Source organism: Uranotaenia lowii, chromosome 3 (assembly GCF_029784155.1).
Source record: "Uranotaenia lowii strain MFRU-FL chromosome 3, ASM2978415v1, whole genome shotgun sequence".
In the NCBI taxonomy this organism is placed as follows: Eukaryota; Metazoa; Arthropoda; class Insecta; order Diptera; family Culicidae; genus Uranotaenia; species Uranotaenia lowii.
In genome coordinates this window covers 97,730,566-97,749,919 of record NC_073693.1, presented here as the reverse complement: position 1 = coordinate 97,749,919, position 19,354 = coordinate 97,730,566, and the positions used below count along the sequence as shown (strand labels likewise).

At 41.5% G+C, this 19,354-nt stretch overlaps 1 protein-coding gene and 1 long non-coding RNA gene across 2 annotated transcripts; one reads left to right on the top strand and one right to left on the bottom strand.

The window, feature by feature from the left end:
• Positions 1-3,412: 3,412 nt before the first annotated feature.
• Positions 3,413-9,478, bottom strand: LOC129752455 (uncharacterized). Its single transcript, XM_055748233.1, has one exon. It carries the CDS (start codon positions 9,476-9,478, stop codon positions 3,413-3,415), a length of 6,066 nt encoding a protein of 2,021 aa, XP_055604208.1.
• A 6,315-nt stretch (positions 9,479-15,793) lies between these two features.
• On the top strand, positions 15,794-16,460 carry LOC129758788 (uncharacterized). The gene is made up of 2 exons (XR_008740066.1): positions 15,794-16,096; positions 16,166-16,460. It is a non-coding gene; the product is annotated as an uncharacterized LOC129758788 (long non-coding RNA).
• The last annotated feature ends 2,894 nt before the right edge of the window (positions 16,461-19,354 follow it).

The following is a 19,354-nucleotide window of genomic DNA, read 5'->3' as shown; positions in this document are numbered from 1 at the left end:
CTTTCGGCGGCTCCTCCTGAAGATGGGGCTACTACTCTTCAACGCTCGCACCGGAACACGTTCTCGCCCCTGTTGCAACTCGATGACCTTCCATGGCACCAGTTCGGACACCTCCACCGGGATCTGGCACGACGATCCCCAGTGGTTTCCGGTCCGACGACCTCCCAGTGGCTCTGGCTCGACGACCTTCCATGGCCCTGATCTCGGCGCTCTTCCTGCGGCTCGAAGCTTCCCTTCCACCTCGACGCCTTTCCCCAGGCCTGACGCTTCTAGTGGTCCAACTCGATGACCTTCACTTGGCTTTCCAGTTCGACGACCTTCCATGGCACTGGCTTGACGACCTTCCGTGGTAACCCGCTTGTAAGGCCTCCAGTGACTTCTGGTCCGATGGCCAACACCTGGTTCCTGACTCGCCGACCTTCCAAGGATCCGACCAAACGACCTTCCATGGCACCTTTCCGACGACCTCCCGTGTTTCCTGGCTTGTCGACCTCCACCTGGCATCCCGATTCGATGATCTTCCAGTTGGCTCCTCGTCCGACATCCTTCCATGGTCTCCGGCTCAACGACCTCGATATGGCACCTTCAAACGACGACCTTCCAGTGGCTCTGGTTCCTGTCTCGATGACCTCTCAATGGCTCCTGGTTTGTTGTCCTCCCGGGCTTCGGCTCGTTGTCCTTCCATCGGCGCTGGCACTTCTTGCCACTGTTGATTCCGCTTTCTCCTCCTTTCCACCTGTGCTGGGCCCATAACCTGTTGTTTGAAGCACTTTGGGCAGTGGAGAGACTTGTTCTGGCTGGTGGTAGAACTAGGAATACTTTATTGCTCTTCACCTAAGGCCGATGACATAGTGAATACGATGTGATGCGATGCGGTGAATGCGATTCAATGCGGTGAACCACATTTGATGAAAATGTATGTGAATCGCTTAAGCCTGACATACTCAACGCGGCGAAGGAGATGTCAATTTGTTCCGCCGCTCGAGTTCGCATAGGCTGCGTCCGTAAATTTTCCGCCAATTCGCATCGCATCGCACTCACTATGTCATCGGCCTAACTGTCTTAAAAACAAAAACCATCTCCATGGTGATTGTTTATTAATTATTTGTACCCACCTATGTTGTTATTTTGGAGCAACCTGTATACACATCTCAGGTGGCGATGGAAATTCCGTGCTAAGTGTTAGTAAAAGTTTTTTTTTGTAAACATTGAAACCATGACAATTTGTGACGTCAGTTGCATTTCCAAACAAACAACCAACAGCGAAAACTATAGAGAAAAAAATCATTGCCAACTGCTGTTTACAATTCTCGCCTAGGATACATAAACATTCTGGCAAGTGACGTAGGCTTTGTTTACCTTTTTACTTCTTGAATAACGAGTTCTGTATTAGTGTGTGTGTTTCTTCATCACCTTCTTTCCACCACATTGATTTGGGAGGGGATCAAATAGGCCGTAGACGCTTAAAATCCCGGAAAAAAGTTGTTATTTGTCCTGTCGGTTGCTATGATGAGAAAAATCTCAACAGGGATGAAATAAATGTCATTTTGTTTTTTAGTATTGTCTCGTGTATTTCTATACACTATGCTAGCTGATATATTTGAATGAAGGTGTTCATTACGTCCTGCGTGCTCATTCTATATTAAATTTTAAAATTTCATATAAGACTTCTGCGAATGTCTGATTGCTCGAATTGCTTATCTTTATTGAAAAAAAGTTTCATAGACTTTTTTTATACATTCCAGTTTAAAACTTCTTTAGTAAAGCTTCTGCGAGAATAAGTAAACAATCGTGGAGGAGCGGGCTATATGCGCCTATTAAGGGGGGGGGGTAGGGTCTAACGGGTATAAAAAAACACCATTTTCACGATTTTTTTCTGGAGCTATCGTTCAAACAAATGTATTCAATTTTTTTGCATTATACAAAGCATTGTTAAAAGAACATTTAGTAATTTTTTCGTGGAAAAATATTGAAAAATGAGCCGGTGACGAAGCATTTTCGAGGATGCCTTTTAGAAAACAGGATTTGCGGTGGACACTGTATCTCAGCACAGAATCATCTGAAGTCAAAAAATCAGAGCAAAATATTTTTAATAGATGTTTTTCTGGACCCCAACGTTTTTATTTAACTTAAAAATATTTTTATGAAATTTTTGTGGCTGTTTGAAGTAAAAACTACGATTTTTCACTTAAAAATCCGCCATTTTTCACCTGTAAAATCTCCCCAAAATGAAAAAAATCAAAAAATAAAAACGTTGGGGTCTGGTATTTTATATATAGAAAATATGTTCCAAATTTGAAAAGAATCGGATAAGTAGTTTTCAAATGACGATGTCCACGGACTTTTAAAATGTGCTTTCGAGAAAAACGCGTTTGAAGTTTCTGCTCTTGCTTTCTTGCAGTATTAGATAGGAGGAGATAAAGGCCTATAACTTCTACAGTTTTGCTTCAATTGACTTGAAAATTTGACACAACATTCTTGAAATGTTTTACAATAAGAAAATAAAAAAATAAAAAAATCGATTTTTTGAAAATGTTAGACCCTACCCCCCCCCCCCCCCCCCTTAAGCAGAACACTGATTTAATCAAATATCACATCGAACATGTGTACAAAAACTATATACACGTGTGCATGCATCTGTTTTCTATACATTGGAGTAATTTTTATGTAAAAATTTTCTTCTGTTTCCAAGAAAACGATTTTATTATAAGTGTTGTCTAAAATGCCGAACTTCAAACCATGCGGGCTAAATGCGCCTGTTCGGATAAGAAAAGAATCCTCAAAGCAGCCTTTCTCGATTGTAGCAGCTTGAAGCTAAAATATTTCACATTTTATTAATTTAGAGTCCTAAACAATTGTTAGCTGAAAACTTACATTTAGTTTTCTTCTACTCGGGCTCTCACACTTGCTCACACTTGTTCGGATCGGCGAATGACAATCGCTTTTTAATTTCCGTCCGGAACCTTAGTTTTAAGAACATAATTGTTAGGCTGACTAATTTAGAATATCGGTTTACTACTTACGATTTACAATACAGTTGTTTGGCTATAATTAAAGCTGATCGAAATCGTCCTGAACCTAGTTTGTAGGTTAATTTCCTCGTACGTGACCTATGTGTGTTTGATTACATTTAGCAAATAATTTCTTCAGCGGATTCGTTTTGTACTCACTGTTTCACCTTTTAGAGGTTTGAATAATTATAATCAGTCACTCCCGTACTACTAGTTTTAAGAAATATCCGTACTATTAGGATTAGGAAATACTTTTAAGTTTTAATACTCCGTACTACAGACGCTACAGATTTCCAACTATCTCCCGCCTGTTTTTGTTTATGTTTTTTCCCCCTTTCGTGATGGCCTATCTCGCGCACACTTTCTGACAAGGGCTGCCGAGTCGCGCAGTTTTTACACGCTCAACAGTCCCCCACCCGTAAACCTGGTCCGGATTCACTCTCTGGGGCCACCGGATCAGCGTTACCACCAGTATCAGAATTTGCTTGATGAGCGGCACTCTCTGGACCCACCGTCTGGACTCTGTCAGCAATCTCTAGTACCGCCAGATTCGCCGTTCCACGTCGAAAAACACCACCAGCTGTGCGTACCAAAGCTTGACGGACCCTCCCGTCTCCAGAAACGATCGGCTCCTCGATGATTCCTCGAACCCATGCTTTGCGTCGACTGCCTTCGACCACGTATACGAGGTCTCCTTTCTTTAGAGGATTTGTTTCGGAGAACCACTTGGACCGTTGGTTGACTGTCGGCACGTACTCTCTTATCCATCGCTTCCATAACTCGTCGGACAGCTGCTGCGATCTCTTGTAAGCATCCCGAAGTGCTTCTGCAGGATGCGTAGGTAGAATGACTTCATGCGGCTCGTTGGGATCTGAACCTCGCAGGAAGACATTTGGACAAAGTGCACCCATTCTCGAGTCCGTGGTTACAAGAGTTAGGGGCCGGCTGTTGATCATGTCCTCAGTTTCAGCAAGCGTAGTCAGGAGGATTTCGTCGTTCAATCGACGCCCGTCGTCCAAAGTGGCCATGACTTGCTTCACCGAGCGCACCATCCTTTCCCACGCCCCTCCCATGTGGGGTGTTCCAGGTGGGATGAAGTGCCAACTCGTGATAGCAGTCGTAAATTCATCGGCACAAACAGCATCAATTTCTCGTACCCGTTGGATTATCTCCTTACTCGCACCTCGGAAGTTCGTCCCGTTGTCTGTGAAGTATTCGGAGGCTGGACCTCGGCGGCTGATGAAACGGCGGATCGCCATGATGCATGATTGCGCGGTAAGACTGTGGACAACTTCCAAATGCACCGCTCTAACAACCATGCACGTGAACACCGCAACCCAGCGTTTTTCTCTGCGGCGGCCGACGACGACTTCAACAGGACCCAGGTAATCAATGCCCACGAAGTTAAATGGACGTTTAAATGGAGTTAATCTTTGTACAGGAAGTGCAGCCATTCGTGGATTCTTCGGCAGACATTTTCGGACCTTACACCACACGCAGCTTCGTTCGGTTCGTCTTATCGAATTGGTAAGACCGCTAATCAGAAAACGTTGCTTGATTTCATTCTTCACCGTCTCTCGAAATCCATGCCCAAACCTTTCATGGTATTGTTGAATTAAAAGATCCGTAACGTAGTGAGATCTTGGTAGAATTATTGGAAAGCGAAGATCGAAAGGGAGGAACTCTGCCTTTTCAGAACGACCTTCCATCCTCAACACACCATCGGCGTCGATCAAGGGCACAAGCTTGTAGAGAGGGCTGGACTTTTCTAGTGGAAACCAATTTTGAAAAGGTAATTCTGCATTCTTCTTCAATATCTTGATTTCGTCGCTGTACGACTCGCTCTGAGCCAACCTGAAGAGAGTATTTTCGGCACATCGATGCTCGTCTTGCCGCAACGGAACCACTACAAAGGGAATTTCAACCTTGATGAGCTTTTTAAGCTTTGGAGTCGAAAGGACTGCTTCGATGGATTTGCCAGCGGCTCGGCGCCGGCAGTTGGAGATGAATCGGAAAATGCATGCCACGGTGCGAACTGCAACATTCCACTTCGAAAATCTAGTCACGTCGATAAAGCAACTTGGAAGCTCAACACCGTGAAAAAGGTGTATTGCCTTGATTTCCGTTCGTGTATTTGCAGCGGGAAGATTCTGTTGAGGCCATTCCGACGGCTGCTGGTACAGGAACTCCGGGCCACGAAACCATGAACCTTCGCTCGAAAGATCCGGAAGACGACCCCATTTGGTGAGCGAATCTGCTACATTTAGCTTGGTCGGAACGTAGCGCCAGTCTGTCAGCTTGGAGAGGCTCAGAATTTCTCCGATTCGAAAGCCGACGAACGGCTGATAACGACGTTGGTCGGATTGAATCCAGGAGAGAACGGTACGAGAATCACTCCAGTAGAAGATTTGATGAATAGGAAGGGAATGGTTGTTCTTAACGGTGTGACTCAGGTGCGCTCCCAAGACTGCTGCTTTCAGTTCAAGCCGTGGAATGGAAAGAAGTTTTATCGGTGCTACTTTCGATCGAGCCATCACCAACGAACATTTAACATTATTGTCCACACAAATCCGTAGATACGCAACACTTCCGTACGCATTCTCCCCGGCATCACTGAAGATATGTAGCTGTATTTGGCCAAATCGGTCAGAAGGTGTCGATCCAAAGTTGCATCTTGGAATCCGAACACCCTCGACCAGAGAAAACATTGCGACCCACTGTCGCCACTTATCCAGGCACTCTCCGTCGATTCGCTGGTCCCAGTCGCAACCCGCTCGCCACAGGTCTTGCATGAGCATCTTTCCTAACACCGTAAATGGAGCTAACAGGCCGATTGGATCGAACAGCGACATGACCGTGCTCAGGACTCCCCTTTTCTTTGGTGGTTCTGCCTCTGTAGCTGCTGCGTTTGTGGGTACCGCAAAGGAAAACACGTCGTTCTGTGTGTCCCACATGATGCCGAGAACTCGTTCGTAATCCGTCACCTTGTCTTGGTTCAAATGGATTGACTCTCTGGAGCCACCACCCACTCCCAAACTTCGAAGAACAGCTGTAGAATTAGACGTCCAGTTGGTGATCTCGAATCCACCTTTCGAGTGGATCCAACGTACCTCCCTGGTTCGCTCGATGGCTTCCTCTTCGGTGTCGAAGCTGTCGTAGTAGTCATCGACATAATGGCGGTGAACGATGGCCTGTGCTGCTGCTGGATAACGAGTGGAAAACTGCTGGGCATTCAGGTTCTTGACGTATTGCGCCGAGCATGGAGAACTGGCAGCGCCGAAGGTGGCCACGTCCATGACGAAAACGGTAGGATGATCGTCTTCCGGGAACCGGAAAAGAAACCTTTGCGCCTGCTTGTCTGCGTCTCTAATCCTGAGCTGATGGTACATCTCTTTGATGTCACCTCCCACTGCAACTCGTCGCTCTCGAAACTTGCTGATGACCGCCGGAAGTGATGCCAATAGATCGGGGCCTTTGAGCAGATACGAATTGAGAGAAACACCCTGCGATTTGGCCGCCGCGTCCCACACCAAACGTACCTTATGCGGTTTCTTAGGATTCAGCACGACATTAAGAGGAAGATACCACACGGAAGAAGGATTGGTACTCTTCAGCTCTTCTGCCGTGGCCTTATGACAGTAACCTTTGGTCAGGTAGTATTCAATCTGCTGGTTCACGTTCTGCTTCATATGCGGCTCTCGTTGAAAACGTCGTTCCAGGCTCTTCAGTCGGTTCAGCGCCATCGGATAGCTATCTGGAAAAACAGGCTCCTGCTTCCAAAGTAGCCCCGTTTCGAAGCGGTCTCCTACTCGGACAGTTGTCGATTCAAGGGTCTCACGGGCTCTCCGGATTTCCTCCGATTCTATGGGGTTGCCTTGTGCTACATGAAGCTCTTCCTGAGCGTACTGCTCCGCCATCAGATCGTGAAGCTGACGATTGTTCAAGCTTTGAACAAGATGATGGTTCAAATAGTGATACTGCTGCTGCTCAAGTTTCGAATCAGGACCGTAAATTGCCCAACCCAGCGCTGAACGTACGGCTATCGGTTCTCCAGGGGCACCAACCTTGGACTCCAGAGGGGCGAATAGATGTAGGTTGTCGAGGCCTATAAGAACTCTGGGAACTTCCATTTTGGTACTCGACAAAGGAACTCCATCTAAGTGGTGATATTTATCTACGATGCTTCTGTAACAGGCCTTATGTAGAGGCAGCTTCAATTCTCCGACAGTGTGGGCAGACGACATCATGAACTTTCTACGAGAATCCACGGCAGATACCAGCAGGTCGATTTTCCTCGAACTATCTTCATTCCGCTTAACATTTCCTGTCCACACGATGACCAGGGGTTCCGGAGTTCCCTCGACGCCCAACGATTCTGCTAGAGAGCTCTCAACAAGTGTTGTTGAAGCTCCTTCGTCCAGGAACGCCAAGGTTTGAACCGCCTTTCCACCATGATGCAAAGTAATCGGTATCATTCGGAAGATTACTGACCGATCGACATTATAATGTGGGTTGCATTCCGCCACGGTAACGTTAACTGCTTCCTCGTGCCTGTGCAGCAGCGTGTGGTGGTTTCCTTTGCAGCTCCGTATCTCGCACCGTACTTTGAAAGTGCACTTCATCTTCCCATGGTCACACAGACAAATGTTGCACAGCTTGAGTCTATCGACCAACCTTTGACGATCCGGTAATGACATCGACGAAAAATCGTCACAGAACCTTAGTTTGTGGTCTGTGCGATTGCACATCGGGCAGGGTTTTCTCGTTCTCGCCGGCATCGTATTCTGCACGACCGGAAACACTTTAGTGTCGTGGGTATTCACGCGCTCCTTCCTTTTGAACATTCGCCGTCCTTCCGCAACCGCAGTGTTCTGCTCCCCGTTGAAGTCAGCCACCTCAGAAACTTCCGACACGATTCCCTTCATGAAATCAGCAAACATACGAAGAGGAAGATCAGTCCTACCTCTCTTAAAGCGTACCCAATCCAATTGATAATCGGATGGCAGCTTATCGACGAGTTCCGCTACCAGCATGGGGTTGCTCAAGTGGTCGTGTAGCTTGGCCGCAACAAGGTGATCACACAACTGCTTTACCGTGATCCCGAAGTACAGGAACGACTCTAATTTGTCCACTCGAGGGGCTTGTACCTTCCGCACTTTCGCCATCAGTGACTTCAACAGCTTTTCCGGATTACCGAACAGTTGACGCAGATCTTCGATGACCTCAGGCACCGACTCAGGCATGAGCAATCGGCTTTGTACTGCTTCCTTGGCTAGTCCTTGAAGGCTGTCTTGAAGTCTCTTCAAATTGTCGGTATTGGTGTACCCACACGCCTCCGTGGTGTATTCGAAGCAGCTGATGAATTGGGGCCACACCTCTGGCTCGCCTCGAAAAGTAGGAAGATGTTTGGACGCAGCTTGTCGTGCAGCCAACTGTTCTTTAGTCGGCCCTGAACTAACACTACAAGCTCGTCCTAACGTGTTACGTTCTAACAACTTCCTAATCAAAGCCTGTTCAAGCTTTTCCAGCTCACACTCTTCCGGTTCGGATGCTTCCGGCTCCTGTTGCGATCCATTTGCCTTCAAATAGTGCTCCAACAGCTCTTTGAAACGATGGTCGGTGTCCACATTCTTCTTCTTCTCCGCTTGAGCCTCGCCTTTCGATGACGTCGCCAATGGTTCGTGTTTGCGTTGGCGTCCAATCCCGCTCTGTTCCGAATCTGTCTCGCCATGCCGTTCCACCAACGCGTTACGCACAGTGAGAGGGAAACTCCTTGGCGCTGCTGCCGGCTTCTTGGGGTAAGCTCCGCGGGGATCTTCTTGCGTCTCTACCCACGCCTTCGTCTTCGTGGAACCAACATCCGGATCGCTGTCTTCTTCTTCGCTCTCAAACTCCTGACTCAGATCGGCTTTCATTTTCCGGAACTGGTCGCGCATCTGCTTCTGCCGGATCAAGAAGTCCTTGTGGTCCGCCAACTGCTGTTCCAGTTGCAGCTTCTCCTGGCGAAGTTTCTCCTCCTGCATCTTTTGTTGTAGTGCACGCCTTTTCTCGTTCACCGATCTCTCCAATTCCAAGCGTCTGTCGTGCAGCATTTTTTCCTCCTGCAGTTGCTGCTCGATTGCAGCCGATTCTTGTTCGAGAAGGCTCAGAGATTCTTGAATCGATGGCCGACCTTCTCGAAGCTCCGTTCCGACATCGCTTTTGGCACTTCCCGTCCGTTTGGAAACGTTCTTTTTAACTGGTTTCCTTATTTTGGGAACGTGCAATAAATTACTGCATTTCGTGCAGTTCCATGGCACACTCTTCACTGCCTCGGTAACTCCCGCACATTGATAGTGGCTCCAAAAGCTACACATGTCGCATTGGACCATGTCATCTTCACTATCAACTTCCTCGCAATACATGCAGTTGCGATTGTTGACCGATTTCTCCACATTCCTGATCGTATCATTCGCCGGATCCGACATCTTGAGGTTATGTCCGGAAGATTGTAAATCTTCAAGTGTTCGGATAAGAAAAGAATCCTCAAAGCAGCCTTTCTCGATTGTAGCAGCTTGAAGCTAAAATATTTCACATTTTATTAATTTAGAGTCCTAAACAATTGTTAGCTGAAAACTTACATTTAGTTTTCTTCTACTCGGGCTCTCACACTTGCTCACACTTGTTCGGATCGGCGAATGACAATCGCTTTTTAATTTCCGTCCGGAACCTTAGTTTTAAGAACATAATTGTTAGGCTGACTAATTTAGAATATCGGTTTACTACTTACGATTTACAATACAGTTGTTTGGCTATAATTAAAGCTGATCGAAATCGTCCTGAACCTAGTTTGTAGGTTAATTTCCTCGTACGTGACCTATGTGTGTTTGATTACATTTAGCAAATAATTTCTTCAGCGGATTCGTTTTGTACTCACTGTTTCACCTTTTAGAGGTTTGAATAATTATAATCAGTCACTCCCGTACTACTAGTTTTAAGAAATATCCGTACTATTAGGATTAGGAAATACTTTTAAGTTTTAATACTCCGTACTACAGACGCTACAGATTTCCAACTGTTGAGCGTGAATTTTTTGAACAAAATTTCTGTTTTTTGGGCAATATTTCCGTATAATTTCATTGAAACTGCTAGAAAGTAATAATTTCCGTACGACAAAGCTGAAGTTTTATAAAAATCTATGTATATTATAATTTTATGGAATAAAACAAAAGTTAGGGTTGCCATAGTATGGAGGCAGTTCATCCATGAGAAAAACTTTATCAAATCTGTTTTTAGATCTTCAATTTTCTCCTAAGAAGTTATTCAGAGCATAGTTTGAAGGTTCATTGATAAAAATCATTTATTTATTCTGTTTAACCTGTTATTTTAGGATGGAGGCATTTTACAAACATGATGAGGACATACAAAAACACTCTATTATTTCACTATATTATTATGATTAAACCTTCACAAAAGCTGAATTATGTTTTATTTCTTAAGTTCATTTGAGTAATAAACAAAAACCATCCTAGTTTTTGTTTTAAGCTTCTTTACGTATAATTTTTAAAAGTCGAAATATTACATCAAAATGTATCAAAACCTTGTATGATTTTTTAAATTTTTTGTTTGTAAATTCATAAAAATCTTTCTTGTCTTATGTTCTAAGCGTATCACCATAAAAATGCATTGGTCAGATAAGCTGTCTAGTCAGCCATTTCATCAAACAGCCTGTAGAGATCAGGAATAATTATAGAAAACTGAATCGTTAAATGTCTAGGATGACTCAGTTTCGATAAGCGTGAACGTGTCTTCGGATGTAGGATGTATTAGTATTAGTGCGAACGACAGTTTAAATATCACAGTATACTACGTTTATGTTGGCGTGAACTATGTTAGGTAAAAACATCACAGTATAGTAAAAGAGTGTGTGTGAATTCGTCCTTGTTAGCGGATTGGGAGAGTGAGAATTTTGGGGCAGTTAAAAAAACAGATTTTGCGAGAACAGACGCGTGTGTCCTACTTAGGTTTCCGTTTCCAGATCAAGTTGGATTTTAAATAAAATGTCTACTGAAAAGACATCCGGTCACTACATACTAGAGAAATCCTGTGGTCCTGCGAGTTGTGGATTTTGCGGTTTCTCGTCCTCTCCTCTATTTCGAACACCATTCGTCGCCGCGCCGGTAAAATTCGCTTCCGCTCCGCAACATGAAAACTTTATTGGAGATCATTCTATTTTTTGTTTGAAGTTTTTCCCAACGTTGTTTACGTTCATTGAAAATGTCATACGTAAGCCGGTTAATGGCCAGATATTAAACGAACTGAGCTTTGACAGGGCCAATTTGACTTTTAAGTGTCACGGGGCTTATTGGCATTTGCAATAATTCTAAACAGTCAATTGACACTGAAATGCTTTTATACTGTTTTAACGCGGCTTATATCAGTGCTTATTGGTTTGTTGGGTACTACTTACTCCGTCCGACTGTAGCCGAGATTCGCTCGGGCCGAGTTAATTTCGAACGGACGCATTTTCCTTTTGCTTGAAGCTACTGCGGGTGGTGATCACCCCAATCACCCTCCCCACCCCTTTCCACCTAACCTGCACCAGCACCACACATCGCGTTACGCCTCGGTCGTATGCTGCTGCTCGGTGTGAATATATGGCTCGTTAGATCTATTCGACCCGAGCAGCAGCGCATACGATCGGGCATGGGTACGGTATGGGCACGACAGTCACCCGTGACAGTCCTGCCCAAAACTGTCACGCCCTGCAGCCGACAGTTGGATGAAATTATTTTCGAAACAGGAGGCATGAAGGAATGAAAACCAAACTGTCGGTTGGGTTCGCTACAGCTTAAAGCACAACATTTTCGGCAACGCATGCTTTGAGCCGATTGTTCAGATACAGCCTGGGTTCTCGCACGTGTGCGATGTAGCCGAAGCGTTTCGATTCGTTACCGACGGTACAGCAGCAAACCGAGTGGCAAGGAAAACCGAGACAGTTTGTTCGACAAGGAAAAGGCTGTCATAGCAAAGCTGTACTTTTCGGAAGCCTGGGCGCCCGCACAATAGCCCGTCGGACGTCGCGTCGCGTCCGCGTCGCGTTGACATTTCATTTTGAGGGTACCATTTTCCGTTCGAGCCATCACAATGGTGCGTCGCGTCAGTGACAGCATTGTACTAAATCGTAAAACTTGTTCTAAACAGCAGCGTTCTCCAGCGTCGACGTTGTGCTTTTGAAAACATTCGAAATTGTATCGCGTCGTGCTCCGACTTTTTCATATTTTCAACCTACTTCCCGATTGAGAAAAATAATAATATTGTAAAAATTTAATTACCAAACCCCCCGAATAGAAAAACATTGTGAAAAAACCATGAATTTCATTTTCACATTACCATGTATTTCATGGTTACCGCTATGAATATCATGGTACAAGAAACCTTGAATGCACTGTCAAATTCATCGTTTTCGGCAATGAAATTTACGGTTTAGACCAAAATTACCATGAAAAAAGGGGGTTGTTAAGCAACTTAACCATGAAAAACTTTTTCCCATACAGTTCAGAACACAAAAATATACAGTTCATGGTTATTTCAGCTTCCAGTTTTCCTCAAGGAAACCGTGAAATTCAATGTTTTTTAATTAATATTCATGGTTTTAAGGAAGATTAAATGCAATGTTATTTCGTGATCTTTCAAATAATTGTTGTGTTTCGGTTTTCGTTTATATAATATTTATTTCATTATAATTTATTCATTCACATTTTAAATTCCAACACATTTATATATTACATACAGAATGCTGCTATCTACTCCGTCGACCACCAGCTGAAATGCATTACGCATTACGGGGACTCCGGCCAAGTGATTCCTTTCCATTTCTTCACAGGCTTGTGGGAAGGAATTATGTCGCTGGAAATGATAAATATAAGATTATAAAAATGATTTTTTCTTTCATGCTTCGATACTACTCACCGGTTTGATCATATCAACACTTGATGGTTAAATATCTTTGTGCCAAAAAACCATCGAAAAATGTGCCGACCAAAATTTTTCGAGGAAAACAAAATTGCCGCAGCTGTCAAAACCCAACACGGAAAATTAGAGATGTCTAAATTTTTGTACTAAAGGCTAGGATGTACTTTTTACCATGAAGTACATGATCACCTTCGAATTCATTTGAAAATGAATGTGCATATTATGGTTCCTGCTATTCGGGCCGACAAGTATCACTGGAATTGAAAATGACATAAAATATCATAAAAACTACAATCTGTAATCTAAAATTGAAAATGATAAAAAATATCTTTAAAATTATAATCTAAAATTTCTATACTGATATTGAATCTGGAATTTTGGAATCTGAACCGTAAACACATGATTTTCACATGATTTTCGAAATTTTTATATACACTCAGAAATGAAAAAAATATGAAAATTATTATATTTCAATAACTCCGATATTTCTCTGTCATTAATATCCAGAAATATTAAAAAATAACTATTTCAGATATTTAAATTTATGCATCCGAATAATTTCTTGGCGTGTAATGATCCAATGCATAAAATTTAATAACCGAGAAATTATATATTATTTTCTTCAAACAAACGCTTTGTGCGTTTGAGTCCCAACTAAACGGGTATGAGCACATGCTAGATTCTCCAGTTGCTAAATGCCTTTCAACTTGACTGCATGCAGATTCCATTCTCTTTAAATATTTAACTGAATCATATTTAAAAAGGATGGACTCAATTGCAGCAAGTAATATTACCAGCGAAATGCACATGTTTTTATGCTATGGTCAATTATGCACATTGACCATAGAACATGTACAAAAATCAAACGATTTTCGTTTGGTTTTTCTGTTTATTTCTGCTTTAAGCGTTTGCCTTTACTTTACGGCTCAAACTTTTATTTCTGACCACCAGATGTCGTTCCATAACATTTCTCAATGCATAAATTTTATTCGCAGAAATATTTCCCAGTGAGAAATATCCCAGTAATTACACCATGAGAAATATCCGTGTGCGTAAAGAGGGAGATATGTGAAAATACCTAAAATATAACTGTTTGATATTTTATTTATTTCTGAGTGTACGATCTCAAAAGTTTAAAAAAATATATTTCTTCTCAAGTATGCACAATTAGAGAACCAACCTTCTCTTGATTCAATAGGTCCTTGCTGGTTCTGCATTCTGGACAAACGTCCGACTGGAACATCGGCAAAGAAGCGTCCAAGATGAGATTAGAAATCGGTACAGCTGTTAATTTTCCCGGTTGCATCTCCCGCTCAAACTAATCCACAGTCACAGTACTCTGCCGCTGCATCTCGGCTCAGGCATTCGTTTTCGGCCGTGTTCTCCTGTAGGATCGCTTGAAGTTCATCGTGGTTCATCTATACGGTCATCTATAGATGCCACTCAAAATCGGAAGCCTGCGAATGATAAAAACTTAAAACCTTTGATTTGAGATTTTTTTATTGAACTTCCTAACCTTCGCTTCCGGTTCCCTGTTCCGGTAAAGATTTGTGTAGCACCAAAGTTTGACGGTACCGGCGCTGGTTGACCGGAGTGTTGGAAGTTGGGATGAGTTAAATCCTCCATCGGTTGTCCCGCTTTTTGTAAGAACTTTCTAACAAATCAAATCAAAACAAACTTTGGAAGAAACCCCGAATAGAAAAACATTATGAAAATACAATGAATTTCATTTTCACGCTACCATGGATTTTATGGTTGACATTATGCGAATCATGGTACATCAAACCTTGAATATACTGTCAAAATCATCGTATTCCACAGTGAAATTTATGGTTTTGGCTAAATTTACCATGAAAAAAGGGGGTTGTTAAGCAACTTAACAATGAAAAAATCAACTTTTTCCCATACATTTGGAAACTCAAAACGATAAAATTTATGGTTATTACAGCTTCCAAATTTTTTAATCGAACCGTGAAATACATTGTTTTTTCATGAATTTAAATCGTTTCAAAGATTCACGCAGAAAAATATCTTGTAGAAACAATAATATTTCGATCAAAAATAATAAAAATTTTGGTTGGGAAAAAGGACAAATATAATTGAGATTATATCGACAAAAAATATCGATTTATTTTGAACTTATCGATTTTGTTTAAACAATATAGACCCTTTTTGAAAGTGATTCATAATTTTTAGCAAAATAGCAAAAATTTTGGGTAAAACGTACGAAAGTGTTTTGGTCCAAAACAATTTTTTTTTGCGTTTTTAAATAATTAATTCTGTCTGATTGACATAAATGAATTTATTAAATTAAAAATAAAGGATTTTTCTTCAAAAGAAATAAGTTTGCTTGTACTATTTAATCCAAAATTTATTTTTAATTAATGGTTTCACAATATACACTGTGTCTTTTCCTTTTTTTTTTTTTTTTTTTTTTTTTTTCATGCGGCAGCTTTATGAGAAATCACACGGCCCTTTTGAGGCCAAAATTACTCACCGCGGGGGAAAGCTAGGTAAATGAAATGGGTAGGATTGGGAGGAGACCGCAATACACCGGGCGGATTAAGAATGTGTCTCATTTAAACTCCGGTTGCTCTCTGACAAGTCAAACCCTGGCGAACCAGGACTGGGCTTGCCAATGAGCCATATTGCGAGCGAGGGTATTTTATATCAGTTGTATAATGTGTAAATGTGTAACACTGTGTCATGTGAAGTGAGCAACACAGAAAAAAAATCTGAATCCTTAAAAGCACTGAAATTGAAAACCCTTAATATTACATGACATAGAACGCGATTTCATACTGTAATTTCCGTCACATATGATGCTTCTTTTTATTTACATCATATGTGATGTAATTCTACAGATTGTTTGGTAGTGCGAAATATTACATGTCACAGAAAATTACATGTCACAGAAAATTGCAAAAACTGAATCCTTAACAACTCTGAAGATTGAAGAATTGAATCTTACATGACACGGAACACGATTTTCTATTGTATTTTAGAAATGGTTGAATCCTTGACAGCACTGAAAATGAAAAAAAAACAAACACGAAAGCAAGTCGTAAGTTTTTTGACCTGTCGGATGTTTGCGCTGCCGTGTTGTTTGATTGTGCGTTCATTGTGGAATGGTAAGTTTTTAGAATAAGTGGTTAGATAAAGCTAAATATGCTTCAAACAATTTGTTTTCATACTAACAGATTCGCAAAGTCCGTTCCGGGAAAGACTCCGCCAGATGGAAATGGTGACGATCGTAGCCATGGTTGGCAAAAGTGGCAGATAAAAAAAAGTGGCAAAAGTGGCAGGCAATTTCAAATGTCGGGCCAGGTATTGTGGAGGTTAAACAAATTTCTAAGGGTTAAAAACGTTGGGACCAGCAATAAACTTTTACCAAAGAGAAGTTTGTTGAAAGAAACACTATTTGTACTGAGTTGTGATGTGAAAAAATAGTAAAAAAATAGGTTTAAAATAAATGTAATCTGGTGTGTACAAAAAGATTGTTTTTTTATTGAGAGATCTTCTTTGAATCATATTACTAGAAAGTAAACAAAAAAAAATCCAATTGGAACGTTCTTTTAATTCAGTGGTGTAAACATTACATCACTTTTAATTTACACGTCTGCAAATTTTACAGGCGTGTAATATCCAACTTGCACTGAAAATTCCGTCATATATGATGCTTCTTTTTATTTACATCATATGTGATGTAATTTTACAGATTTCTTTGGTAGTGTGAACAAATAGTAGCTTTGGTTTGGTTTGTTTGCTGAATTCGTCGTGATATTAAGTAGTATTGTGTTGTCTGAAGTGAGCAACAAATAGTAGCCTTTGTAGGGCTGAGTTTTGTTGTCACAGTGAGTAATATTGTGTCATGTGAAATGAGCAATGTTTGAATTTTGTTGTCACAGTGACCTAGTATTGTGTCCTGTGAAGTGAGCAACAAATAGTAGCCTTTGTAGGACTGAGTTTTGTTGTCACAGTGAGTAATATTGTGTCACGTGAAATGAGCAATGTTTGAATTTTTTTGTCACAGTGAGTAGTATTGTGTCATGTGAAGTGAGCAACAAATAGTAGCCTTTGTAGGGCTGAGGTTTGTTGTCACAATGAAAAGTATTATATCGTGTGAAGTGAGCAACAAAAAGTAGCCTTTGTAGCGCTGAGTTTTGTTGTCACGGTGTGTCATGTGAAGTGAGCAACAAATAGTAGCCTTTATAGGGCCGAGTTTTGTTGTCACAGTGAGTAGTATTGTGTCATGTGAAGTGAGCAACAAATGGTAGCCTTTGTTGGGCTGAGGTTTGTTGTCACAGTGAATAGTGTTATGTTGGGCCCTACCTGTCACCTAACCTTACTCGATTCAAAAACTTTGAGCCCATGATAGTTTTCTCTTGAGATTAGCATAGATTGGCGTATAAAAATATTAACAAATGAGTAAGTCTTAAGAGATTCAAAACAAATGCGTGGCTACTCTGTAATAATATTTACAACTTGGATACCATAAAACAGAATCTCTATTAAAAGGTGTTTATCACTGCAGCAATTGCAAAAAAATCTACGTCAAACGAACAATAGAATAATTAATAAATGACCAAACAAGACCATACTAATGACAATGCTGTTCCTCTAAAGCCTCATCGCTAACTCTGAACATCTTCTCAGAGCAACTTGCCTCAATCTGTTTCGATTGAAAGAAATAACACTCCTATTTTTAATTCCCAATATTATCTTCCTGGACTGCCTTTATATTATTGTTTTTCAAAATCGTAACATCTTTCTTCGACTACCTTAATTGAATTTCAAGTCTAACCGAACAATAGACAAATCTACCAAAAAGCGTTGAAACGAGAAAGAATTATTGTTAACAGGAAACTGTCCAAAAAGCATTCTGATCCAATGAGCCTCTAGTTCTTGTAAAATGCTTGATTTAAGAATAAGCCTTCGAAATTCATAAACCGCAAATGCACACTTACTAGAGCATTGGGGAGACGAATACTACTACCTTTACCTTGCCTAGTAACACATTGAACAGTTATTAACCCTTGACCCATTACAGTCTAGGATACGGGAACACCTCTGAATCTACAGAATACCGGACCTGAAATATAAAACTTCATTAAACAAATTGTATGAAAAATTATATCAGGTCAAACAATCATTACTGATCGGACCATATTGAACACTGGTAAGACGTTTGTTTAAAGCCGTGGGGCCAACACGTAGGTTCCGTTTCACTGGTGTTTATCAGTGATCCGTTCGTGTTCGCAAGATCTGGTGTGATACTCTCACTATTCGATTCTTTAAGATCTTGCGCGACAAGGCATACCCATTTATATCAAAGTGATATAAATGAGCCTCTTACCATGCCCACGGAAAATCGGGCTAATTGTGAGACTGATATCAAATTTCTGACTGCAATTTTTGTTGTCATCAACAGAAGGAAATCCGTAGAGCATTGAGGCACAGTCATAATCCATATTTAAACCTGGGTAGAAAACATCACTGAGTTGATACCAGATTGTGTTGCTTTCAGATATGTAGAACGCCGTTGTAGGAGCTTTGGTGATTGGATACGAGGACATCCTTTCAGCTATTATTCTGGGCTCGTTTTAATTATGCCTTGCTGCCAAACTTTTGATGAGTAGATTGTTGTCCTTCACGCAAGAAAAAGTAAATACGTTACATGCGTTACCGTTTAATATGCACGGTCAACTTGAAAAACCGATAACGAAATAAAATTTACATGGTAATTTTTCAGGTCTGTTCAATGCACAACAATTAGGATGACGGGATGTTCAAAAATTAAAATCTTGAGCAAGCAAAACGAAGTTTTTAGATGGTAATTTATGATGTTAAAAAAAAAAACTTTTCTGCGCATGTTAAAGAGAAATAAAAAATGTGAATAACATACTGTGGCCAGTTGAAACTTCAGCCAACTCGGAAGAAACCGCTAAAAGATTATGCGTCACCACCTGCTCGAATGTCCGACAACCAAATGGACGAGTTGTTGCTTTGCCGCACTCGCGTCTTGGATATGGTCTGTTGCGACGGCGCCGTAAACGATGCAGTGTTGCCGGAATGACAGGTGAGAGTGAATGCATGCTTGCCACACATACTTATAATTCTGTGTATATTTGGGACTCCGGAGTATGTATAGTGAATAATTTTACTGTTAAAACAACCACTTGCAATAGATCTTTGTCATGGTATAGTCCAATTTGCCGCTTGTAGGATTCGTGATTCTGAGTTCAATAACACTTAAATTTCAAAAAATTGACCTAAAAACGATGGTGTTTGTCTTAGCTGCGTGTTTTTGCACTGCATCTTTGAGGTTATTTTTCGTCCTTCTTCCGAACCACCAATAATGTGTTGTTTATCTTTAACGGAATAAGTTA

Coding starts and splice junctions, on each gene's coding strand:
- LOC129752455 (XM_055748233.1), bottom strand. CDS start 9,478: ATGTCGGATCCGGCGAATGATACGATCAGGAATGTGGAGAAATCGGTC.